Source organism: Loxodonta africana, chromosome 12 (assembly GCF_030014295.1).
Source record: "Loxodonta africana isolate mLoxAfr1 chromosome 12, mLoxAfr1.hap2, whole genome shotgun sequence".
NCBI lineage: Eukaryota > Metazoa > Chordata > Mammalia > Proboscidea > Elephantidae > Loxodonta > Loxodonta africana.
Window position 1 is genome coordinate 40,720,393 of NC_087353.1, and position 24,610 is coordinate 40,745,002.

The 24,610-nt window shown below is 46.6% G+C and overlaps 1 protein-coding gene across 2 annotated transcripts in view; it reads right to left on the reverse strand.

Annotated features, from left to right (window-relative positions):
• Positions 1 to 24,610, reverse strand: part of OTOF (otoferlin) — a 125,330-nt gene that overhangs the window by 73,227 nt on the left and 27,493 nt on the right. For both annotated transcript variants that reach the window (XM_064295144.1, XM_064295145.1), the window contains exon 3: positions 5,005 to 5,093. In XM_064295144.1, coding sequence (XP_064151214.1) covers positions 5,005 to 5,093 — 89 coding nt within the window. The remainder of the gene's footprint in view (positions 1 to 5,004; positions 5,094 to 24,610) is intronic.

Here is a 24,610-nt window from a genome sequence, read left to right on the forward strand (position 1 = left end):
CACCCAACCTCTTGCCTTTCCAGGAAGCCCATGGTTCTGGAAGGAGGACCTTGTTCACATCAGCACAGAGCCGGACCTGGGGGTCTCCTGGTCCCTGGCCAGGACGCTTTCTTCCTTCACGCCATGCCTCCTCCTCCAGTCAGGCCCTAAAGCTACTGGATGAAGGGGGCAGTTTCCAAGCTGCCCTCTGCTTCTAAGACAAGCTCCTTTCTCCAAGGCGGATGGTAATGGGGTCAGGCCCACTGGTTCCACCTCTCATACCAACCTTCCTTGCCTCAGTTTCCCCAAATGTATCAGTCATATGACTCTGGCTTCCACCCTGCAGTGCCCTGTCCTCTTCAGAGAAGAAGGGCCACTCTGGTTCATGTTTCCAGACCTTCCTGCGGTGTTCCCCTCTGCCTCCTGCCCTAGAAGGGCACTTATCCATGCACTCACTCCGCAGTCCTCAGGGTCTACTGCTTGCCCCACACCACCACAAGCAGCAGGTGTGGCATGGTGGTTGCTTCCTAAGCCCAGTGCATACTCCAGAGAGGCTCCTCCTCAGCTCAGTTGCCCCATGAGAAGGAGCCTGGAGACTGAGCTGGGCCATGGTGGGGAGGCAGGGCATGGCTTCACAGACCCTCTGGCCTGGTCCAGCAGAGCCCTGGACATTCTTTAGACTGCCCAGGAAATGGCAGCCTTCTCTTTCACCAGGCCCAGGCCTCCCCTTATGGGGTCTCCTACCTTCTCTTAAGTGGAGGGAGAGAAGACGATGGGGAGAGTTAATATAGGAACTGCACCCTACCATCTTAGAACAACTAATTGAAGGCTTAAGTTTCAGAGTATTCGAAGTTAAGGTAGTCAGTTTCCCAAATAGTACTTCTTCGGACTCGTTTACAGCAGGAGTTTTGGTGTTTTCAAGGGTTTCCAGCATTTTCAGTGATTGGTCTAGCAGCTTTCATTGTAAATATCTAAACAATCTCTTCTCTTATGTCCTTGGTTTCCACCATCTCTGCTTGTCTTTTACTACTCTGGTTCCTGGCAGTTACAGAGGAGTAGGAGGAGGAGGTAGAAGACATGCACTTCAGCCCTGGCTCTCTCACTGCCTACCCATGAGCCCTCAGTATCCTCTCTGAGACGCACTTTCCCCTTCTGCACAGTGAGGGTTGGACTGGCCGAGCTCTAAGGCTCCCGGGGGCTCTGGCAGCTAAGTATGGATTCCTGCTGGGATTCCTAGGTATCTTTCCTGGCCCTCAGCTTCCGATTCTGCTTTCTTTACTGCCTCCACCTCCATCCATGTATGGGTCCTTCTCTAGTCCTGTTTCTCTTGTCCTCACAGGTCACCCTGGTCTCTGAGTCCAGGGAAGAAGGTGGCGCTTTATTCTGGGGCACCTGGTGGGGTGCCTCTCACCAGCTTCTCTCGTGGGTGCCAGAGGCAGCTTCCTGATAGATGCGATACTCTCATAGACAATGGGGGGCCTCTGTGCCCCAAACTTCTCCCCCTGTGGCTCTGCCAGCATGCCCGTAGTGCCCACGCCCACACCCAGTCAGCTGAGGTCCTAAGATCTCCCAACAAAAACCACAGAATCAAAGACACCTTGGAGCATGTGTGGTTCGGCCTTCCTGATTCAGGAATCCCCTCTACAATGTGGCGGACTAGAGGTGGCCCATCCTCTGCTCATCCTCTCCCAGTAACAGGGAACACACTACTTCCCAAGACAGCTGTGGTTGGAGAGCTGTGCTTGTTAGCAAGTTCTTATGTTCCTCCAACCCGGGTCTTCCAGCAATGCATCCTGGTCCTGGTCTTGCCCTTAGGCACACAGCTCTCTTTCTTCCTCCTCATGGAAGAAAGCCTTGGGGGCAGGGACTGTGTCTTAATACCCCATCTTAGTACCTCCAGTGTCTGCCTGGTATAAAGTATTTGCTCATAAGTGGTTGGTAAATGACTAGAAGGAAGGATGGATGGATAGATAGATGGATGAACATGATTTTCTCCTCCAGGCTCTATCCGCTTGTCATTGACCACATTTAAAGTCCCTTCTCCATCCTGGTCACCACAAAGTGCTGCCTAATGACATCGTCTCCAACCAGCATGGCAGCAGTGGAGCCTTCACCTCCTCATCTGATTGCTCTACTTCTATTAATACGACCTAGGATTAAGTCAGCTTTTCTTTTCTTCATTGTCTTCTCCCACAGTTGAGTCATACTGAGCTTTTAGTGAGCTCATCATGCCTTCGTGGACAAGTTGCAGTTCAGTCATGTCTCCTCTAGCTGGCATAAGAGCAATGAGTCTTTTTTTTTTTTTTTTGAGTTATTTATTTATTTATTAAATTTTATTAAGCTTCAAGTGAACGTTTACAAATCCAATCAGTCTGTCACATATAAGTTTACATACATCTCACTCCCTACTCCCACTTGCTCTCCCCCTCTTGAGTCAGCCCTTTCAGTCTCTCCTTTCGTGATAATTTTGCCAGCTTTCCTCTCTCTCTATCCTCCCATCCCCCCTCCAGACAAGAGTTGCCAACACAATCTCAAGTGTCCACCTGATATAATTAGCTCACTCTTCATCAGCATCTCTCTCCCACCCGCTGACCGGTCCCTTTCATGTCTGATGAGTTGTCTTCGGGAATGGTTCCTGTCCTGTGCCAACAGAAGGTCTGGGGACCATGGCCGCCGGGATTCCTCTAGTCTCAGTCAGACCATTAAGTATGGTCTTTTTATGAGAATTTGGGGTCTGTATCCCACTGATCTCCTGTTCCCTCAGGAGTTCTTTGTTGTGCTCCCTGTCAGGGCAGTCATCGATTGTGGCCGGGCACCAACTAGTTCTTCTGGTCTCAGGATGATGTAGGTCTCTGGTTCACGTGGCCCTTTCTGTCTCTTGGGCTCTTAGTTGTCGTGTGACCTTGGTGTTCTTCATTTTCCTTTGCTCCATGTGGGTTGAGACCAATTGATGCATCTTAGATGGCCACTTGTTAGCATTTAAGACCCCAGACGCCGCATTTCAAAGTGGGATGCAGAATGTTTTCAGAATAGAATTATTTTGCCAATTGACTTAGAAGTCCCCTCAAACCATGTTCCCCAGACCCCTGCCCTTGCTCCACTGACCTTTGAAGCATTCATTTTATCCCGGAAACTTCTTTGCTTTTGGTCCAGTCCAATTGAGCTGACCTTCCATGTATTGAGTGTTGTCTTTCCCTTCACCTAAAGCAGTTCTTATCTACTGATTAATCAATAAAAAACCCTCTCCCTCCCTCCCTCCCTCCCCCCTTCGTAACCACAAAAGTATGTGTTCTTCTCAGTTTTTACTATTTCCCAAGATCTTATAATAGTGGTCTTATACAATATTTGTCCTTTTGCCTCTGACTCATTTCGCTCAGCATAATGCTTTCCAGGTTCCTCCATGCTATGAAATGTTTCACAGATTCGTCACTGTTCTTTATCGATGTGTGGTATTCCATTGTGTGAATATACCACAATTTATTTACCCATTCATCCGTTGATGGACACCTTGGTTGCTTCCAGCTTTTTGCTATTGTAAACAGAGCTGCAATAAACATGGGTGTGCATATATCTGTTTGTGTGAAGGCTCTTGTATCTCTAGGGTATATTCCGAGGAGTGGGATTTCTGGGTTGTATGGTAGTTCTATTTCTAACTGTTTAAGATAACACCAGATGGATTTCCAAAGTGGTTGTACCATTTTACATTCCCACCAGCAGTGTATGAGAGTTCCAATCTCTCCACAGCCTCTCCAACATTTATTATTTTGTGTTTTTTGGATTAATGCCAGCCTTGTTGGTGTGAGATGGAGTCTCATCGTAGTTTTAATTTGCATTTCTCTAATGGCTAATGATCGAGAGCATTTTCTCATGTATCTGTTGGCTGCCTGAATATCTTCTTTAGTGAGATGTGTGTTCATATCCTTTGCCCACTTCTTGATTGGGTTGTTTGTCTTTTTGTGGTTGAGTTTTGACAGAATCATGTAGATTTTAGAGATCAGGCGCTGGTCTGAGATGTCATAGCTGAAAATTCTTTCCCAGTCTGTAGGTGGTCTTTTTACTCTTTTGGTGAAGTCTTTAGATGAGCATAGGGGTTTGATTTTTAGGAGCTCCCAGTTATCGGGTTTCTCTTCGTCATTTTTGGTAATGTTTTGTATTCTGTTTATGCCTTGTATTAGGGCTCCTAGGGTTGTCCCTATAGCAATGAGTCTTTTACCTGAGGACAGGACTTCACATTTATTATGTTTAGCCACCATTTCAGACTGTCAAAATCATTCCGAGAGGGTGGAAACTGCTTTTATTAAACACCTAGCAGTAATAGTGCTCATGTGGTAGGTGTGCGTCATTTGCAGAGTGTAAGCTCTGTGAAGGTAAGCACCTCGTCATCCTTTGCACCCAGTTCAGTGCCTGACAGGCAGTAGGCACTTAGTAAACATTTACTGAATGAACGAATGCACGTCTATCTCATTTGATTCTCACAACCACCTTTCAAGGTAAATAAATACTTATCCATTTCATACATGAATACCTTGAACTCAGAGAGGTGACATAACCTGCCCAAGATTACACAGTAAGTGACTTACCTAGGGATCTGAAATCAGGCTTGCCTCTCTCCAGAGTCACTCTACCAAACTGCCCAACAGCTTCTTGTCCTCCACAGGCATCACAAGTTTGCCTCAAGGCGACAGATGGTCTCTTGGAGGACATTATTAGCCTTTATGCCTCCAGCTTCTCTGATGGGTAACTGTCCCCCAGCCTGGTCTAAGGAAGCTTTGATGGGGCTGGAGACAGAAGGGTGAGGTGTTCCTGGCTTACAGTGGTTGGGGGGACTGGGGGACTCCGAGGATAGAATAAGGGAGCAGGGAGGGGATCAAAGACCAGCCCAAGACCTCTTTGGCCTTTGAAGATCAGTCCAGGGCAGCCCAGGGGTCTGGGTCCCACTTCCAAACCCAAAGGAGACGGAAGCCCAAGGAGAAAGCAGGCCCAGCAGCTCCAGGCCCCGACTCTCCCTACCTACATTACACTTACTTGTTGCTGAAGACTTTGTTGTAGTTGAAGATCTGAATCTCGAGCAACTCATTGCTGTCGATGCTGCTGGCCACCGGCCACCGGAACGTCTGGGGAGAGAGGGATAACTGTGGCCCTGGGTGGAAATGACAAGTAGGGGCTGAGGGAGATGGGGGGGCACTTCTGGTAACCTGCCTTCAGCAGCCATGGTGGCCCCTGCAGGGCCCAGTGCTTTTCACCTTGACTCTCATTCAGCCCTGAGAACCACCTGTGGAGTGGGCACTGCTGTTCACTCCTCTTTCAGAGATGGTCCTCAGAGAGGTTTAGTGACCTGTCTAAGGCCACATAGTAAGTGGGAGAACCTAGACCAAAACCATGACTTCTGACTCCCATTCCGGAGCTCCTTCTACTGCCTCACAGCTTCTGCCCAACACTTGCGGTGGCCTTGTGAGTAGATGTCCACCCAGGGTGGTGGTCAGGCCCCAAGACAACAGCAAGGACTGTGGGCTGTGAGCCTGTTTCTTGCTGTGTGCTGAGTCGAGTCATCAACTTCTGGCTCTCTCTGAAGGAGTCATCCTGACCAGCCCAGGCTTGGCCCTCAGTGGGAGCTCCCAGACCCTCCGCCCCCAATCAGGCCAAGCCACCTCTTACTCTGGCAATGTTAACCTTGGGGACAGAATTTAGCTGCTTAGTGTTATCATGGGTTAGGCCCACAGAGGACTGGCCCTGGGTCAGAGCCTGCTGTGTATGGCTGTGTCCCCAGTTCACCATTTCTGGATTCACTCTCACCACTCTGTCTTGGTTTCTTCCCTAAATTAATAGTAATGACAAGTGGGATGTTGAGTGGGATATTTCCTGATACCCTAGAAGTGGCAAAAAGGACACCAGGGCCCCCATTCTCTAAAGAGAGCTGCCAGTAGCAGAGCTGGGCTTCCCCATAGGCCTTGCATCACTCCAGGCCTCTTCCTTCTTGAGATGTAAAAGAAGACTGGGGAAGGGGAAGGAGAATGAGTTATGTCCAAAGCGCAGTGTTTTTGTGGCACTTTCCTGGCAGAATAGCTCATAGACATAGAGGCACCTACAAGAAGGGGAGTCTGGCATACAAACCCTCAGGGGCACCTGCCCAGGCAGTGGCCCTGTTGCTCTGTCCTCTGGGCCCCTCTGGAGACCTTCAGGGCACAGACAGGGCAGAAAGAGCAGCCATGAAGCAGCCTGTGTGCCATGGTTTGATGTGACAAGCATGTAATCATGCTCTGTGGGCCAAGGGGTGCTGTGAAGGGTAGCCAGGGTTGAGCCAGACTGTGACCCCCTCCCAAGGACTTTCTGCCAGGGGAGGGGTGCTCTTCAGCTTATATTTGCCTATGAGGCTGTTTCCCCAGTGGCAGGAGCTGAGGGTGGGTCTTAAAATAGCTGGGCTGGAGCGCATTCTCCTAGGTCAGGGACCTGTGCTGTAGGCAGGCTTTTCTGGCCTCCTGAATTACCCACAGAGATGTCCCATGAGATGACCAGCCTTTGTAGGCCTGCCACGGTGATGGCATCCAGAACCAGGTAGAGTGCTCCAGAGAAGTTGCCACAACCCACAAGGAGGGGCCACATCCATGGCAGAGACCCTGAGCTGGAGTGGGGAGGACTGAGTGAACAGGTGTCCCGTCCCCATCCGTGTCATGAGCCATGGCGTGAGAACAGGGAGGACCCCAGGGGCAAACAGGCTGCCAGGCTGGGGTAGTGAAGCCTCCGGACTGGACTTTGCGTAATTGAAAATGACCAGAAAGCTAGCTCTGGGGTCTGTTCAAGATGTTGCTGAGAGCCAGTATAGGGGAAGATTCTGACAGAGCAGGTTTGTTTTATTTTTGTATCCCACCAAATTCAGGCTGCTCAATAAGCTGGTAATAAAGCATAATAATAAGCATTACAGTAATAGTAATAATGTTGTTGTTGTTGTTAGCTGCCATAGACTTGACCCCCAACTCATTCATGGTGACCCCATCCACAGTGGAACAAAAGGTTGCCTACTCCTGTGCCATTCCCATGATCAGTTGCGGATCAGACTACTATGATCCATAGGATTTTTACTGCCTCATTTTAGGAAGTAGATCACCTGGTGTTTCATCCTAGGCCCTTTTAATCTGGAAGCTTTGCCGAAACCTGTTCACTATCACAGCAACATGCAGGCTTCTACTGACAGACGGACGGTGGCTATGGCCCTTTATAGAGAACTGTTTATTATGCATGGGTCTGAACACTTTAAGACTAATATTTAAGGCCGATTCATGCCATCTTTGCAACAACCCAGTGTGGCTGGTAGTGTATTCCCTGTTTTATAGATAGTGAAACTAGGGCTCAGAGGAGAAATGTGATTCAGAGAACTCTGTAGTTTGTGGCGCTGTGGGGTGGCCCTATGAGTTTGGTGTTTCTGAGGCTGTGCTTCCTTATCTCCCAGACTGGCGACTTCTTGGAGGGCTTGGGCCTCTGGGCCAGCCTGGCTGGTCACTGCCCAGTGGAGGCAGGACCTGTCTCAGGGAAATGGCCTTCATGTCACCTCCTTCAGGGCCGGTCAAGTCCCTGGGAAGTCCCTGACACTCCAGATGGTTCAGCTGGAGCACAAGGGAGGGACGTAAAAGCAGAGAAGGAGAAGGGCTGGGGGAAGAGCACAGAGCCAGGGCTCAAAGAGGACCCAGAAGGTGAAGGGAGAGTGAGAGGCACCTGAGAGAGCAGAGACAGGCTGGCCGCCAGACCCACAGGCCTCATTTCACAGCTTCTGTTTCTGTTGTCTGGATGCCTCAGGCAGCTCAGTGGAGTGTGTGGTTTTCTTAATGAAGTAGCTTTTATTGGGCTGCGGGGAAATAAACCTGCTCAAGAAGGCCCAACTCATTAGCCATGGTGTTGAGGAGAGAGGGCTGGAACATCCGCCAAGATTTGCTTTCCTCAAGATGAAGAGGGGCAGGGGAGGCTGATCTCCCTGAGGGCCTGTGGGTGGGATTTGGGCATTGGAAGGAGAGAAGGATTAGGAGAAAAACGAGATGACTCTGGAAGGGGAGCGGCTGTGGAACCATGAGATTAATTAGGTAAACAGAAAGGCAACAGGGGAAGTCATTTTGAAGGAAAGTGTTATGCTGAGGAAAAGGTGCCCAAAGAGGAAAGATATCTGGGCCTTCTGCTTGCTAATTGGCAGATGCTGTTTTTCTGAACAATTGGGAAGCCATTTATGGCTCTTAATGGTGGCGTAGTGGTTAAGTGCTACAGCTGCTAACCAAAGGGTTGGCAGTTCAAATCTGCCAGGTGCTCCTCGGAAACTCTATGGGGCAGTTCTATTCTGTCCTATAGGGCCGCTATGAGTCGGAATTGACTTGACGGCACTGGGTTTTTGTACTGGGTAATGGCTGACAGGAATAAGAAGGCCATCCTGTGGACCAGCTTGCTGAGTGGAGAGTAGAGGCCAGGCAGGGGCAGGAAGGGAGGGAGCCTCAGGAGCCCTGACTGGAGATGAGAATCCAGGGAAGCCTATTTGGATATATGGCTTGGTGCCCTTTCAGGAACTTGTCAACTGAAGGGAGCACATTGGGTTTCCAGGACAGAACCTCCAAGGAGACTCTGTAAATACCAGAGCAGGGCTGATGGTCTGGGGCCATTTCTAAGATGAAAGTCCTTCTCAGAGGCTTTCAGATGAGAGAAAACACCAGTTTTTGAGTGAGTCAGATAAGCTGCTTTTATCTCTGACTTCCTCCCCACCTTACATATTTCTTCCTTCCCTCACTCTTCTATCTCCTCTGTTTCCTACCGACACCATACATTTTTCCTCACTACTCGTCTCTGTTTTGTTCTGCTTTCCTCTCCTCACGACCTCCATTTTATCTTACACCAGTCTCTCTCTCTCTCTCTCAATGATTCTTAACACCGACTGCAAATTACAGCCACTCAGGGAGCTCTTAAAACCCCCAAGGCCTAGACTGCATTTGAAACAGATGAAATTGCATCTCTGGGGTGGCATCCAGGCATCAGTATATTGAAAGCCACCAGGCAATACCTCTGTGCAGCCGGGTTTAAAGGCCACCACTCTAAGGGAGGGCCTTCCCAGTGAAGGTCAAACATCAGTGCCCTCCCCCTATGCCCACCTGCCACGACCTGCCTGCCTCCCACCCCTGGGTTTGAACCAGCAGAGACCTTGCAGAGTGTACCCTGCTTCCTGGCTTTAGGGAAGTGACTTAAGGATGGGGATGTGGGATCCAGAAGTATCCCTTGTTACTCCCATTTGGCCTCTTAGAAGCAATGGCCTGTGCTTTGGTATGACGGCTTTTTGTTTTGAATTTTCCTTGGTTGTTGTTATTAGGTGCCATCGTGTTGGCTCTGACTCATAATGACCCCATGTACAACAGAACGAAACTCTGCCCAGTCCTGTACCATCCTCACGATCATTGTTATGCTTAAGCCCATTGTTGCAGCCACTGTGTCAATCCATCTCATTGAGGGTCTTCCTCTTTTTCGCTGACCCTCTACTTTACCAAGCATGATGTCCTCCAGGGACTGATCCCTCCTAACAACATGTCTGAAGTATGTGAGACATAGTCTTGCCATCCTTGCTTCTACTTCTTCCAAAGCAGATCTGTTCGTTCTTTTGGCAGTCCATAGTATATTCAATATTCTTTTCCAACACCACAATTCAAAGGCATTAATTCTTCTTTGGTCTTCTTTATTCATTGTCCAGCTTTCACATGCATAGGAGATGGTTGTAAACACCATGGCTTGGGTTAGGCGCACCTTAGTCTTCAAGGTGACATCTTTGCTTTCCGACACTTTAAAGAGGTCTTTTGCAGCAGATTTGCCCAGTGCAATGCGTCTTTCAATTTCTTAACTGCTGCTTCCATGGGTGTTGACTATGGATCCGAGTAAAATGAAATCCTTGATAACGTCAATCTTTTCCCCGTTTATCATGATGTTGCTCATTGGCCCAGTTGGGAGGATTTTTGTTTTCTTTATGTTGAAGTGCAATCCGTACTGAAGTCTGTGGTCTTTGATCTTCATCAGTAAGTCCTTCAAGTCCTCTTCCCTTTCAGCAAGCAAGGGTGTGTCATCTGCATAATGCAGGTTGTTAATTTCCTTGGCTGTTTCCCTCATTTTTACTTCTCCTTTGTTAAGAAATCTCAGTGGCTCCTCCACAGCTTCCAGAAATAGGTACCTATTCTTCTTCCTAGCATCCAAAGTCCTCCTTGCTGTGGCCCCTGCAGCATTTCCACCCCGATCTCCTGTTGTTTCCACCGTACTTCTTTCAGCAAACATCTCACAAGCTCTGGGTCAGCAGTGAGCAGGACAGGTGAGGCCTGCTGTCATGGAGCCTGAGGGTCAGACCACTGGTTAGTTCTTACAACCCTAGGCTTGTATCTCATGGAGAGTAGAGTCCACTGTATTGTCTCTACTCTGAGTTTGAGTCACAGACTTGAGTTTCTAACTCTGGCTCTACCACCAGTTAGCTTTGTAACCAGAGGCAACACTTGTCGCCTTTCTGTGCCACAGCTTTCTCATCTGTAAAATGGGGGTGACAATATCTACCTCACAGGGTTGTTGAGAGAACCGAATGATCACACAAGCAAAAGGATTTTGTAAGTGATACAGAACTGCAGAAATTGGAGGCATTGTTCGTTTGTTTTTTTCCTGAAGGGATTCTGTAAGCTTCTGTGGCAGACGCTTACACATTTTCATTTGTTTTTTTTTTTTTGCTGAAGGAATTCTGTGTGTGTCTGTGGCCAGCACTTTCACATTGTTTGTTTGTTTTTTTCTGAAGGAATTCTATATGTGTCTGTGGCTGGCACTTGCACCTGTCTGACTCTTCATCCTTCTCTCCCCTTTCTCCATCACTTCTGACCACTTCTCCTGCCTGCTGATTTCCCATTTCTCTTTCACTACTTCTTCTTGGCCTGGTGTCATTTCTCATTGTCTCCACCCTTTTGGTCATTTCTTCCTTTCTACCAGTGGGTTGATGTGTACACATATGAGCAGAGAGCACAGCAAGGCAAGATGGGAAGGTTTGGGGGCTCAAGAGCTCTCCCTCAGAACTCAGGGAGGCTGGAGGGGAAGGGGAGGAGCCCCTGTAGCACCTCTGTCAGGCCCCAGTTCACCACACACCTACCCCAACACATAACATTATTTAAATTGTGAAATATATTTGAAGGGCAACAGCTTCTGGAGAAAGCTGTATATCTGGGTAGCATGGAGTACTTTTCAGAGCACTTTTCACTAGTAGCCAAGCTCACAGTAACATGGCAAAGATGTGCTTCTTGCACAAATAGGCAAGTGGAAGGTGGTTGGGTGGTGGTGGAGGTAGGTTTGCACTCAAGTCTCTGGATGCTTAGACCAGGGTTTAATTTACTACACTGGATGTTCTCCTGAGGCTAGCGACCCTCCTTCTAGGTTGTCAGCACCAAAAACATTTGTTTATTGAGCGCTAACCATGTGCCAGGCACTGGATAAGCACATTACATATGTTATATAATCTAATCCCCACTTTACAGGTGAGGACATGAGGCTCAGAGACAGTTTGCCCAAAGGAGTTTGGCTAGTAAATGGTAATAGAGCTTAGTAGCTGAGAGAATAGCCAGATGCCTGGGTCCAAATCCTGGCTCTGCCACTAGCAGCATTGGGACCTTGAGCAAGTTACCTAACCTCTCAGTGTCCTCGTTTGTAAAATGGAGATGTCACCTAACCCACTGGACCCTGGCACTGGGTAAACACTGAGTAAGTATCAAACAATGCTGCTATCTAGTCCCTGGGTGGTGCAAACGGTTAATGTGCTCAGCTACTAACCCAAAGGTGCCTCAGAAGAAAGGCGTGGCAATCTATGTCCAAAAAATCAGCCACTGAAAACCCCATGGATCACAGTTCTACTCTGACACACACGAGGTTGCCGTGAGTCAGAATCGACTCTACAGCATTTGGTTTTTAGTTCTGTTACCTAGGATGTCTACCTGCCTCCAAAGCCAATGCATTGTTTCCAGAAGGAGCCACACAACCCCTCATCCAAAGGTAGAGCCTATTTCCCTTCTCTTTGAATGTAAGCTAAGGTCTCTGGGTGGCACAAATGGTTTGTGTTCAACTACTAACCTAAAGGTTGGCGGTTTGAACCCAGTGCTATGGAAGAAAGGGCTGGCAGTCTGCTTCTGTAGAGATTACAGCCAAGAAAACCCTGTGGAGCAGCTCTACTCTGTAGTACATGGGGCTACCATGAGTTGGAACTGACTTGATGGAAATGGCTTTGGTTAGTTTTTGGTTTTGATTTTAAGCTGGCCCTTTAACTTGCTTTCACTATTTGAATGCTGTAGAAGTGATGCTTCCATTTTCACTCTCTTAGAAGTCAGCTGCCATGTAAAGACGCCTAGGCTACCTGCTGAAGAGGCCATATGGAGAGAGCCTTGCAGGACCATGAGGAAGGCCCCAAAGTCCCCTAGATGACAGCTAGTACGAGCTGAGCTCCCAGCTGGATGCAGCTAACACCATGTGGTGCAAAAGAACTACCCAGCTGAGACCAGCCAACCCACAGAATCATGAGCCATAATAAAATGCGGGCAGTTTAAGTCACCAAGTTTTGGGGTGGTTTTTACACAACGGTAGATGACTGGGACATTCCACCGTGTTATCTGTGCCTTTCTCTGAGTGTCGGACTCTTGTCAGGGAGGCTTATGAGTGGTGGAGAGCTGGGCTGCACACCCTGGGCCTTGCCTTCCTCCCCCAGCTGTCTTTGCTCCCTCTAGTTCCTGTTGGCCTCGAAGCAGTCCTCCAGGACAGCCCAGCTGACAGGCTCAGCTTTTGTCTTGCTCACTGAGGTCTCCCTGGAACCTGGCACAGGGCGTGGCACAGAGTTGGCACTCAGCAAATGGCCTTGAAGGACTGAATGGAGCTGTAACACTGCTCCTTCTAGCACCGTGAGCTCGGGCAGGTTAGTTCCCCTCTCCACACCTCAGCTTCCTCCTCTGTAAAACGAGGGTGAGGGTAAGAGTACCTGCTTCTTGGGGTTACTATGAGGATGATAAATCACTCAGCATAGAGCCTGGAACAGAGTAAGTGCTCAATCAGTATAAACCCAACCCAAACCTACTGCTATCCAGTCAATTCTGACTCATAGCAACCCCACAGGTTTCCAAAGCGGTAAATCTCTACAGATGCAGGCTGCCATGTCTTTCTTTCTTGGAGCTTTCGGTTAGCAATCGATCACTTTAACCACCGTGCCACCAGGGCTCCTATACATCAATCAGTCTAGTTGTTTATTATAATAATTGGTGTTATTGTTGCTAGTCCAGGAGCAGGGCAGGGTCTGGCAGTCTGTGGGGGGACATTGCAGGGACTGCAGGGGTCTTCTGGGATGGCCGGCTCTTCTCCAGTTGATGCAGCACCAACACGCTTCTCTTGCTGCGGCCACAACAGCTGAGGGTTGTGTCTTCTCTTTCAAGAGGTGTCCTGAAAATCGGTGACCTAGAGACTGAGCCAGGAAATCCAGCACACCATTCGTCTGGAGCCCTGTTCCATCTTGGGCCACAGACCCTCCTGGGGTGTGTGCCCGGCACTGCCCGGGAACTCAGGCATTAGCTGAGCTAATGTTGCCACTCCAAATGTCATGAGCCATCAAGCCCCACTCAGGGCAAATGTTGGGTGTGCCAGGCTCTGTATGTGGCACTGGGGGAGGGGTGCAGAGATGCAGGGGTGTTTCTCCATCCTGCAGGAGCTCATGGCATGGCTCTGGAGACACACGGACCTGCAGTTGCAGCCTGTGCTAAGAATGTCAGTAGAAATAAGGTGCAGGCATTAGGGACCAGAGGAGGGAAGGGGACCTCTGTAGGAGGGAGGTCCCAGGAGTGGTGACCCAGTCTGCCAGCTCTAGGCTCAGCTCTGACCTGGTTGGTGCTGGCCGGGTGGCTTGTTCTGCATCCTATCAGCCCTAGCGATCTAGGGCTCCATGTAAAGGTTTCCCTGATGCAAGCTGCAGAATGACCTGGATTATTCACAGCTAGGTCACTGCCTGGGCCTAGAACCTTACAAAATCAGCAAGACACTTGGGGCAAAATGTCCCTTATCTAAATCCTTAAAGGGACAGTCCTCTAGGTTTTCTGGAAGAAAATAGGGGCATGTTGCAAAGCTTTAGGGTGCAATGGCAAGAGACTGCCTTGGGAGTTTAAAGACCTAGGTTCAAACTTCAGGTCCACTGTCTTCCAGCTGGTAGTTTTGGGTAACTCCCTTTACCCAGCTAGGCCTGTTTCCTCACCTGTAAAACAAGAGTGTTAAACTAGATGACCTCTGGTTGTTAGGTGCTGTTGAGCCGATTCCAACTCACAGTGGCCCCATGTGTCAGAGTAGAACTGCCCCATAGGGTTTCCTAAGCTGTAATCTTTACAGGACCAGATCTCCAGGTCTTTCTCCTGCAGAGCGGCTGGGTGGGTTTGAACCACCAACCTTGCAGTTAGCCGCTGAGTGCTTACCCTCTAAGGGCCCTTCAAGTGACCTCGTCTGTGCCTTGCTGCACACACCATGAGCCAGGTACAGAGCTAAGGGCTTTGACATGCCACCATACTGAGTGCCTCCCCCCACCCCACACTGGGCACAGCAGTGGGGGACAGGAGTCAGTCCTAGTGAATGCCCATTCTTTTGTTCATTCTTCACTTGACAGTATTCCCTGAGCCTGGTTGCTGGGTGCCAGGGCAGGGATGAACTAGATAGATATGCTCTTGCCCTGCGGAGCTCACAGCCCACGACTTCTGGGTATAGGCAGAAGTAGACAGATGAGGCCAGTTTTCCCAGCCCCCGCCCGTCCCCCAAACTGATGACCTCCCCTCTGCTGGACTCAGAAGACTCGTGATCCATCTTTGCCTATGGAGGGTCCATCCCCCCACTGGACTGAGCCCCTGAGGGAGGTCTAAGGCTTGTGCGCTTTGCAAGGCAGCATGTTTAGCCACAGGCTCTGCAACAAGATAGACTCAGGACACCAACCTCACGGGCAAGTTGTGAGCATTAAGTGAGTTATAACGTTTGTGTGCTACAAAAGGTTTGTGCTTGACTATGAACCTAAAGGTTCGCAGTTCAAACCTACCCAGCTGTACCAAGGGAGAAAGACCTGGCACTCTGCTTCCATTAAGATCATAGCCAAGAAAACCCTATGGAGCACAGTCCAACTCTGTAACACATGGGGTTGCCATTAGTTGGAATTGACTCAATGATAACGGGTTTGGGGTTTTTTGTTTTGTTTTAATGCTTGTGTAAACCTCTCAGCACACCTTGCTCATGCCGAGTGCTCAGTGAATAGCAGCAGCTCTCCTTATTCCTACCATTGCTATTCTGGCCTCTCCTGTAGGTCTGGCCCACACAGGGCCTACATTAGAGCCAAACCAAACTGCTTGAGGTGGGCTCAGTGTGGCCATCCTGCTCCCCCAGGGAAGGCCTCTGTTGGCTGCTGGCCTGGCACAAAGGCTGGGGCTCTCTCTCTCTCTCTCTCTGTAGCTTCTCCAAGCCTTGTAGGTTAAATGGAGGCTCTCAGATTCCAGCCTCTGGGAAAGGAGACACCACGTTCAGGTTCTGTTTCCACCCATTGTTGTACGTGCATTGTCTTTCTTCCACAGCCACGTCTCCCCACTCAGGTTCCTGAGTCCAGCCTCCAGCAGCCCCTCTCTCCCTTGTCTGAGCAGAGGAGGAAGCCCTCCCTTTCTTGGATCCCTTATCTGAGTGGACCAAGGAGAAACGTTTGCTTTCTTTCTCATATCTCATTTTTTAGACTTGTAACAGTCCCATGAGACAGGCAGAGCAAGGACTATCCCCCCATTTTACAGAAGGTGAACCTGAGGCCCAGAGAGATTGGAGGGCCAGCCCAAGGTCACAGAGTTTGTTAATTCCTTAGCGAGGACTGTAGCCCAGGTCAAGTGACTCCCAGGTCAGTGCTTTCTGTACCTCGCCGAACTGAGAGACTTTCTGGGAAGCCAGGAGGTTTCAGGAGATTTTGGAAGGAGCAGCTGAGGATTCTTTTTCAGGCTTGTTCCGAGCTGGTGACTAATGAAAGGCTGATTCTTTTGGGGGCCAGCCAGGGAAGTTTAGGACTTGTCCACCCCAGTCTGGGGAAAGAGGGCTGAGCATGGGTACAGTCTCGGGCTCTCTTTGGGGGCTGGGCTGACCTAGGCTCCTGGGTGCCCCCCGCTTCGTGAGATATGCACCTCTGACCAGTGATGGCCGTGTTGCAGGCCACTTCTCAGAGGCGGAAATGGAGACAGGATGCTTGAAGAGACCCAAAACTTGCAGGGCGGGGGAGTCAGGGGAGTCAGCTGAGCCACTTTCTCCTGCTGCACCCAGAGGGGGCACTAAGAGTATGGGCTTAGATTCCAGCTCTGTCACCTTGGGAGGGGTGCTTACTCTCTGAGCTTGAACTACATCATCTGTAAAATGGGGGGGGGGGGCGGTGTCAGTTAGCCCTTGTGGTGCCTGGATGGAAGAGGAATTGCACAGGAAGCAGCACGGCGCCCCTGCTGGTGGCTGCTATCACGATCTGCCAACGGGGCTTCCCAGGTGGGGAGTGAGAGGCAATTCCCAGTAGTGGAGGATGGCCTGAGCATTGCAGGTCATTAGCATCATTGCTCCCAACCCCCTAAATACCAGTGGATTCTCCATTGTGACAACTGGAAAATTCTTTTCCTCAGATGAGAAGCACTTCTTCCCGTTTTGTGGCCTGCTCTCTGATCCATACCACATGCTTTTGCTCATAAGTCTTTGATTTCTGTACCACCTCCCTGTCTGTCCACACTGACTCAGAGGCTATCCCATAAGCCTAAGTTCTCGTATAGATCATCATGTGCTGTCGAGCCTGGGTTCCTTCCTTTATGGTATCTCTACCCCTGGTGCCTGGCACACATTAGGTGCTCAGAATGTGGTCCCACGTTCAGGAGCAACAGAGACTGACTCTCCACCTGACCATGTTGGGCAGTGTTGGGAAGAAGAAGGACACGGTGGTTAACTTTGAATGTCGTGTATACCTGGGGCTCATGTATCCCAGGTTTCAGTTAATGGAAAGGGGGGGCAATGCCCTTGGAAGGGCATCGGGTTGCTTGCTGGCTGGAGGCCTGGGCTGGTAGATCCCCTGGGGAGACTTGGTGAGAGGACACTGTGCATGGCTGATTGGGGCAGAGGCCCAGGGAGGCAGGACTGTGAGAAAGTGGGCCAGGTTGCCTTCATCTTCACCCCAGCAATCCTTCCCCGCTGTGGGACTGTGACTGAGAAAAAGAAGAAGGGGAAGGGAGCAGGCAGGTTGTGTAATGGGGCAACCCTGAGGCCAAGAAAGCTAATTTAGTATGCAGCAATCGTTCCACCATCACAGCTAACCTTCATTTTGTTCGTCTTTTTACAAAGACTTTATACTCATCATCAACCCCATTTGACAAGTGTGGTCACTGAAGCTGAAAGTCACATAGCTAGGGCGGGGGAAGGCAAGAACAGACCCCTCCCTAGCTCTGGTGATTCACTTTAAATTGAGGAATTCAAATGTTCCAGGGAGGAGAGGAGACCTACAAGGGAGCAGTGGCAACTTTGCCCCTGGAGTGACTGGGGGGAGCGCACAGCCTTGGGGCTGTGGGGGTCAGTGTTGCTCCTGAGCCCAGGTAAGAAAGGAGGCCTTGCTTCCTGGTGCCTCCAACTCTGGGCCTAGTGGACACAACCACATTATGCAGCTTGGGCCCTGGGGAGGGGGAGATGGCTGGTTTTGGGTGGTCTCTCAGTCTGGCAGTGGCTCCTCTGAATGCCAGTGTCCAGCCTCAAAGGGAGCAGTCTTCTATGAGGCCTTTCTCATACATAGACTGAGCCAGATGTGAAAGGCAAAGCCCAGTAAAGAAAAAAAAAAAATTTTTTTTTTTAAGAGTAAGCTATTTCTGGGAGCCACAATAGATTTGGTTTTGGCCAAGATGATGAATTACAACTACTGGTTCTTATGCCCAAAGTCAACCCTGGAGAAGTTACAGAAGTAAGAGGAAAGTGTGGATTCCTGGAAGTAAACAAACAGATAAATGAAAGAATGCGAGAAACCCAAGGATATGAAAGACTATTTAAGCTAATATGTGTGTGTGTTGGGGGGGGGAAGAATGGAGCCTTCCTGGTTTGAAAGGGGCAGTGAGAAAACAGATTGGAGGTAAGCTTTGTAAGTTATGTTCTTACCTTTCCCTGGCATTACCTTGGGCGCAATTATTGCCTGCTCCTTTACTAATAATATCGTGACAATATACTAGGTGGAGTGAGGAGCTGATAAAAATACGTGTTGATAGTCCAGTTGTTCACATTTTCTCTCACTGAACCCCCAGAGCTAGTTTATTACAAATCTAGATAAAAAATTAAACACTTATGCTCATGAAATACTTCACCAAAAGAGTAAAAAAAGAACCTACAGAATGGGAAAAAATTTCAGCTACGACATATCCAACAAGGGTCTATCACTAAAATCTATAGAATACTTTGGCACTTCAACAACAAAAAGACAAATAATCCAATTAAAAAATGGGCAAAGGCTATGAATAGATACTTCACCAAAGAAGACATTCAGGCAGCTAACAGACACATGAGGAAATGCTCATGATCATTAGCCATTAGAGAAATGCAAATCAAAACTCAATGAGATACCATCTCACCCCAACATTACTGGCGCTAGTCAAAAAAAAGGAAAATAACAAAAGTAGGAGAGGTTTCAGGGAGATTGGAACGCTTATGCACTGCTGGTAGGAATGTATAATGGTGCAACCACTATGGAAAATGATATGGCAGTTCCTTAAAACACTAGAAATAGAAATACCACATGATCCAGGAATCCCACCCCTAGGAATATATCCTGGAGAAATAAGAGCCCTCAAACAAATAGATACATGCACACACATGTTCACTGCAACAATCATTATTCACAACAGCAAAAAGGTAGAAACAACCTAAGTGCCCACCACAACAGATCAGTGAATAAACAAATTATGGTACATACACACAATGGAATACTATGCAACAATAAAAAACAATGATGAATCTGTGAAGCATCTCACAGTGTGGATGAATCTGGAGGGCATTATGCTGAATGAAATAAGTCAATCACAAAACAACAAATAGTATATGAAACCAGTATCATAAAAACTCAAGAAAAAGTTTACACACACAAAAAAACAATCTTTGGTGGCTATGAGGGAGGGCAAGGGTAAGGAAGGGAAATTACTAACTGGATAGCAGACAAGTGTTAACTTTGGTGAAGGGAAAGACAACACACAATATAGGGAAAATCAGCACAACTTGACCAAAGGCAAGTCATAGATTTTCCTAGACACATCTAGATACCTTGAGGGAATGAGTTCCTGGAACTGAAGGCTGGGGACCATGGTCTTGGTGGACATCTAAGTCAATTGGCATAAAATAGTTCATAAAGAAAATGTTCTACATCCTACTTTGTTGAGTAGCTTCTGGGGTTTAAAAGCTCATGAGCTGCCATCTAAGATGTATTCATTGGTCCCATCACATTTGGAGCAAAGGAGAATGAAGAAAACCAAAGATGCAAGGAAAATGTTAGTCCAAAGTACTAATGGACCACATGAACCACAACTCCCACCAGCCTGAGCCCAGAAGAACTAAGTGGTACCCAGCTATCACCACCGACTGCTCTTACAAGTATTACAATAGAGGATCCTGGACAGAATAGGAGAAAAATGAAGAACAAAATTCACATACACACACACACAAAGACCAGACTTACTGGCCTGACAGAGATGAGAGGAACCCCTGAGACTATGGCCCCTGGACACCCTGCTAACTCAGAACTGAAGCCACTTCCAAAGTCCACTTTTCAGCCAAAGATTAGACAGGCCTATAAACCAAACACACGTGAAGAATGAGTTTCTTAGTTTAATCAAGTATATGAGACCAAATGGACAACACTTGTCTCAAAATAAAGACAAGAAGCCAGGAAGGGACAGGAAAACTGGATGAATGGACATGGAGAACCCAGGTGGAAAGGGAAAGGAGTAGCGTGCTGAAGCAACGTGGGGATTGCAACCAATGTCACAAAACAATTTGTGTATAAATTTTTGAATGAGAAACTAATTTACACTGTAAACTTTCACCTAAAGCACAATAATAAATAAATAAAACCTAGATAGACTGTCTTCTGTCAATGGTGCTTCTCCAAGGTTTAAAGACGAAACCCTGACTCTGGTGGAGTCATCAACATTGTTTCTGTGATGACTGGGACTCCCACCCTGGTGTGCATACCTGCCCTTCTCTTAAACCCCCTAGGGACTGAAACAGAGTGGCCTTTGTTGCTTCCCTAATACTCATTACCATGCAGAATAGTGATGTTGGGAGCTTGAACAGGGCAAAGTAAAGAGACATTTGAAGAGTACATCTACTGTAAAAGAAAGACAGCACACTGGACAGTATATACCAAGTGGAGCAGGATTGTTAGAACAAATGGACCATAAGAAATATATTAGCCCAACAGCAGCAAAGTATGTATTCTTTTCCAACATGGAACATTCTCCAGAATAGACCACATCTTAGGCCAAAAATCAACCCTCAACAAAATCCAAAACATTGAGATAATACAAAGGATCTTCTCTGGTCACAACACCATAAGTAGAAATTAGTAACATGAAGAGCAAGGAATAAACAAATAAACAACAACAAAAAAAAAAACATGAAAGCTGAATAACACCTTGCTGAAAAACCACTGGTAATAGAAGAATCAAAGATGGAATAAAAAATTTTCTAGACTCAAATGAGAGTGAAAATATATCATACTAAAACCTTTGGGACACAGCAAAGACAGGGTTCAGGGTCAATTTATAGCAATAGATGCACACATCAAAAAAGAAGGCGGGGACAAAATCAAAAAGTTAGCCCTACAACTAGAACAAATAGAAAGAGAACAGCAAAAGAAGCCCACAGCCACCAGAAGAAAGGAAATAATAAAGATCAGAGCAGAAACAAATGAACTAGAGAACAAAAAACAATAGAAAGAATCAACAAAACCAAAACTTGTTTCTTTTGAAAGGATCAACAGAATCAACAAACCACTGGCCAAACTGACAAAAGAAAAACAGGAGAGGAAGCAAATAACACAAATAAGAAATGAAATGGGGGACGTTACAAACAAGCCAAATGAAATAAAAAAGATCGTAACAGAGTACTGTGAAAAACTGTACTCTAACAAATTTGAAAGCCTAGAGGAAACGGATAGATTTCTAGAAACACATTACCTACCTAAACTAATACAAACTGAGGTAGAAAATCTGAACAGACCCATAGCATGAGAAGAGACTGTAAATGTAACTAAAAAAAAAAAAAAAAAACTCCCAACAAAAAAATAAGCCCTGGCCCAGATGGCTTCAGTGGAGAATTCTACCAAAATTCAAATAAGAGCTCAGACCAATACTACTCAAACTATTTCAGAACATAGACAAGGAAAGGATACTTCTGAATTCATTCTATGAAACCAGCATAACCCTATGAAACCATAACAAGGCAAAGACACCAAAAAAAAAAAAAGAAAGAAAATTACAGACCAATATCTCTCATGAATATAGATGCAACAATTCTTGACAAAATTCTAGACAATAGAGTTCAGCATCATATAAAAAAAATAGTACCCCACACCTAAGTGGGATTCATACCAGGTGTGCGATGATGGTTCAACATTAGAAAATCAATCAACTAATACACCACACAAATAAAACAAAACAAACGAAAGAATCATATGGTCATCTCAGTTGAAGCAGAAAAGGCATTAAATAAAGTCCAACACCCATTCCTGATAAAAACTCTCAGTAAAATAGGAATATAAGGGAAATTCCTCAACATAAAAAAAGGCATTTATACAAAACCAATAGCCAACATCACTCTCAAAGGAAAGTGACTGAAAACATTCCCCCTGAGAATGAGAACAAGGCAAAGATGCCCTTTATCACCTCTACTGTTCAATATTGTGCTAGAAATCCTGGCTAGAGCAATAAGGCAAGAAACAGAAATAAAGAGCATTCAAATTGCTATGGAAGAAGTAAAACTATCCCTATTCAAGGATGATACGATACTATACATACAAAACCCTAAAGACTCTGCAAGAAAACTACTGGAACTAAGAGAAAGATTCAGCAGAGTAGCAGCGTACAAGATAAACATACAAAAATTAGTAGGATTCCAATACACCAATAAAGAGAACGCTGAAAAGAAAATCAGGAAAACAATACCAATATCCCCTAAAAATATAAAATATTTAGGGATAAATCTAACCAGGACGTAGAAGACCTATACAAAGAAAACTACAAAACATTACTGGAAGAAACCAAAAGAGACCTACATAAATGAAAGAACATGCCATGCTTATGAATAGGGAAACTCAACACTGTGAAAATGTCAATTGTACCCAAAGCAATCCACAGATAAAATGCAATCCCGATTCAAATACCAACAGCATTCTTTAAAGAGATGGAAAAACTAATCACCAACTTTATGTGGAAAGGAAAGAGGCCCCAGATAAGTAAAGCATTTTTGAAGAAGAAGCACAAAGTAGGAGGCCTTGCACTACCTGACCTCAGAACCTACTATACAGCTACGGTAGTCAAAACAGCCTGGTACTGGTACAACAACAGACACATAGACCAATGGAACAGAATCAAGAAGCCAGATGTAAACCCGTCTACCTATGGCTGCCTGGTCTTTAACGAAGGCCCAAGTCCGTTAAATGGGAGGGAAAAAGAACAGTCTTTTTAACAAATGGTGTTGGCTCAACTGGATGTCCATCTCTAAAGAAATGAAACAAGACCCACACTTCACACCATACACGAAAACTAACTCAAAATGGATCAAAGACCTAAATATAAAACCCAAAACTACAAAGATCATGGAAGAAAAAAAAAGGAGTCAACACTAGGGGCCCTAATGTGTGGCATAAATAGGATACAAACCATAACTAACAATACACAAACACCAAAAGTTAAGTCAGATAACTGGAATCTTCTAAAAATTAAACACTTATGCTCATCAAAAGACTTCACCAAAAGAGTAAAAAGAGAACCTTCAGACCTGGAAAAAAATTTTGACTGTGACATATTTGATAAAGGTCTAATCTCTATAGGAAAATCTAGCACCTCTACAACAAAAAGATAAATAATCCAGTTAAAAAATGGGCAAAGGATATGAACAGACACTTCCTCAAAGAAGACATTCAGGCAGCTAACAGACACGTAAAGAAGTGCTCATGATCACTAGCCATTAGAGAAATGCAAATCAAAGCTACAATGAGATACCATCTCACTCCAACATTATTGGCACTAATTTAAAAAAAAAACAAAACAGAAAATAGCAAATGTTCAAGAGGTTTCAGGGAGATTGGAACTTTTATGCACTGCTGGTGGGAATTGAAAATGGTGCAACCATTTTGGAAAACTATATGGCTCTGCCTTAAAAAGCTAGAAATAGAAATACCGTACAATCCAGCAGCTCTGCTCCTAGGAATATAAGACAGACCTGAGAAGTAAGAGCCCTCAAATGAATATACATATGCACATCCATGTTCAACATAGCATTATTAACAATAGCAAAAAGATGGAAACAGCCTAAGTGACCATCAACAAATGAATGGAAAAGCAAATTATAGTATATACACACAATGGAGCCCTGGTGGTGCAATGGTTAGGAGCTATGGCAAGCTAAGGCTGCTAACCAAAAGGCTGGCAGTTCAAATCTGCCAGCCACTCCTTGGAAACCGTATGGGGCAGGTCTACTCTGTTCTATAGGGTCACTATGAGTCGGAATCAACTCCAGCGCAACGGGTTTTACACCCAATGATAAAGAACAACGATGAATCTGCAAAACACCTCACAACAAGGATGAATCTGGAGGGCATTATGCTGAGTGAAATAAGTCAGTCACGAAAGGACTAATATTGTATGAGACCACTATTATAACAACACATGAAAAGGTTTACACACAGAAAGAAAAATTCTACAATGGTTTTGAGGGAGGGGAGGGGTGGAAAGGGAAAAACACTAAATAGATAGTACATAAGTGTTTACCCTGGTGAAGGGTAAGACAGTACACAATACTGGGGAAGTCAGCACAACATGACAAAGGCAAAGTCATAGTAGCTTCACAGACACATCTAAACTCCCCGAGGGACCAAGTTACTGGGCTAATGGCTGGGGGTCATGGTCTTGGAGGACACCTAGATCAACTGGTATAGCATAATTTATAAAGAAAATGTTCTACATCCAACTGTGCTCAGTAGCATCTGGGGTCTTAAAAGCCTGTGGATGGCAATTTAAGATACATCTACTGGTCGCATCCCAGCTGGAGCAAAGGAGAATGAAGAAAACCAAAGACACAAGGGACAAACTAGTCCAAAGGATTGATGGACGATAACTACCACAACCTCCACCAGACTGAACTCAGAACAACTAGATAGTGCCCAGCTACCACCACCAACTACTCTGACAGGGATCACAACTGAGTATCCCAGACAGAGTGGGAGAAAAATGAAGAACAAAATTCAAACTTACAGAAAAAAAAAAAAAAGATCAGGCTTGCTGGTCTGACAGAGAATGGTGAAACCCCGAAAGTATGGTCCCTGGACACCCTTTTAACTCAGTACTGAAGTCACTCC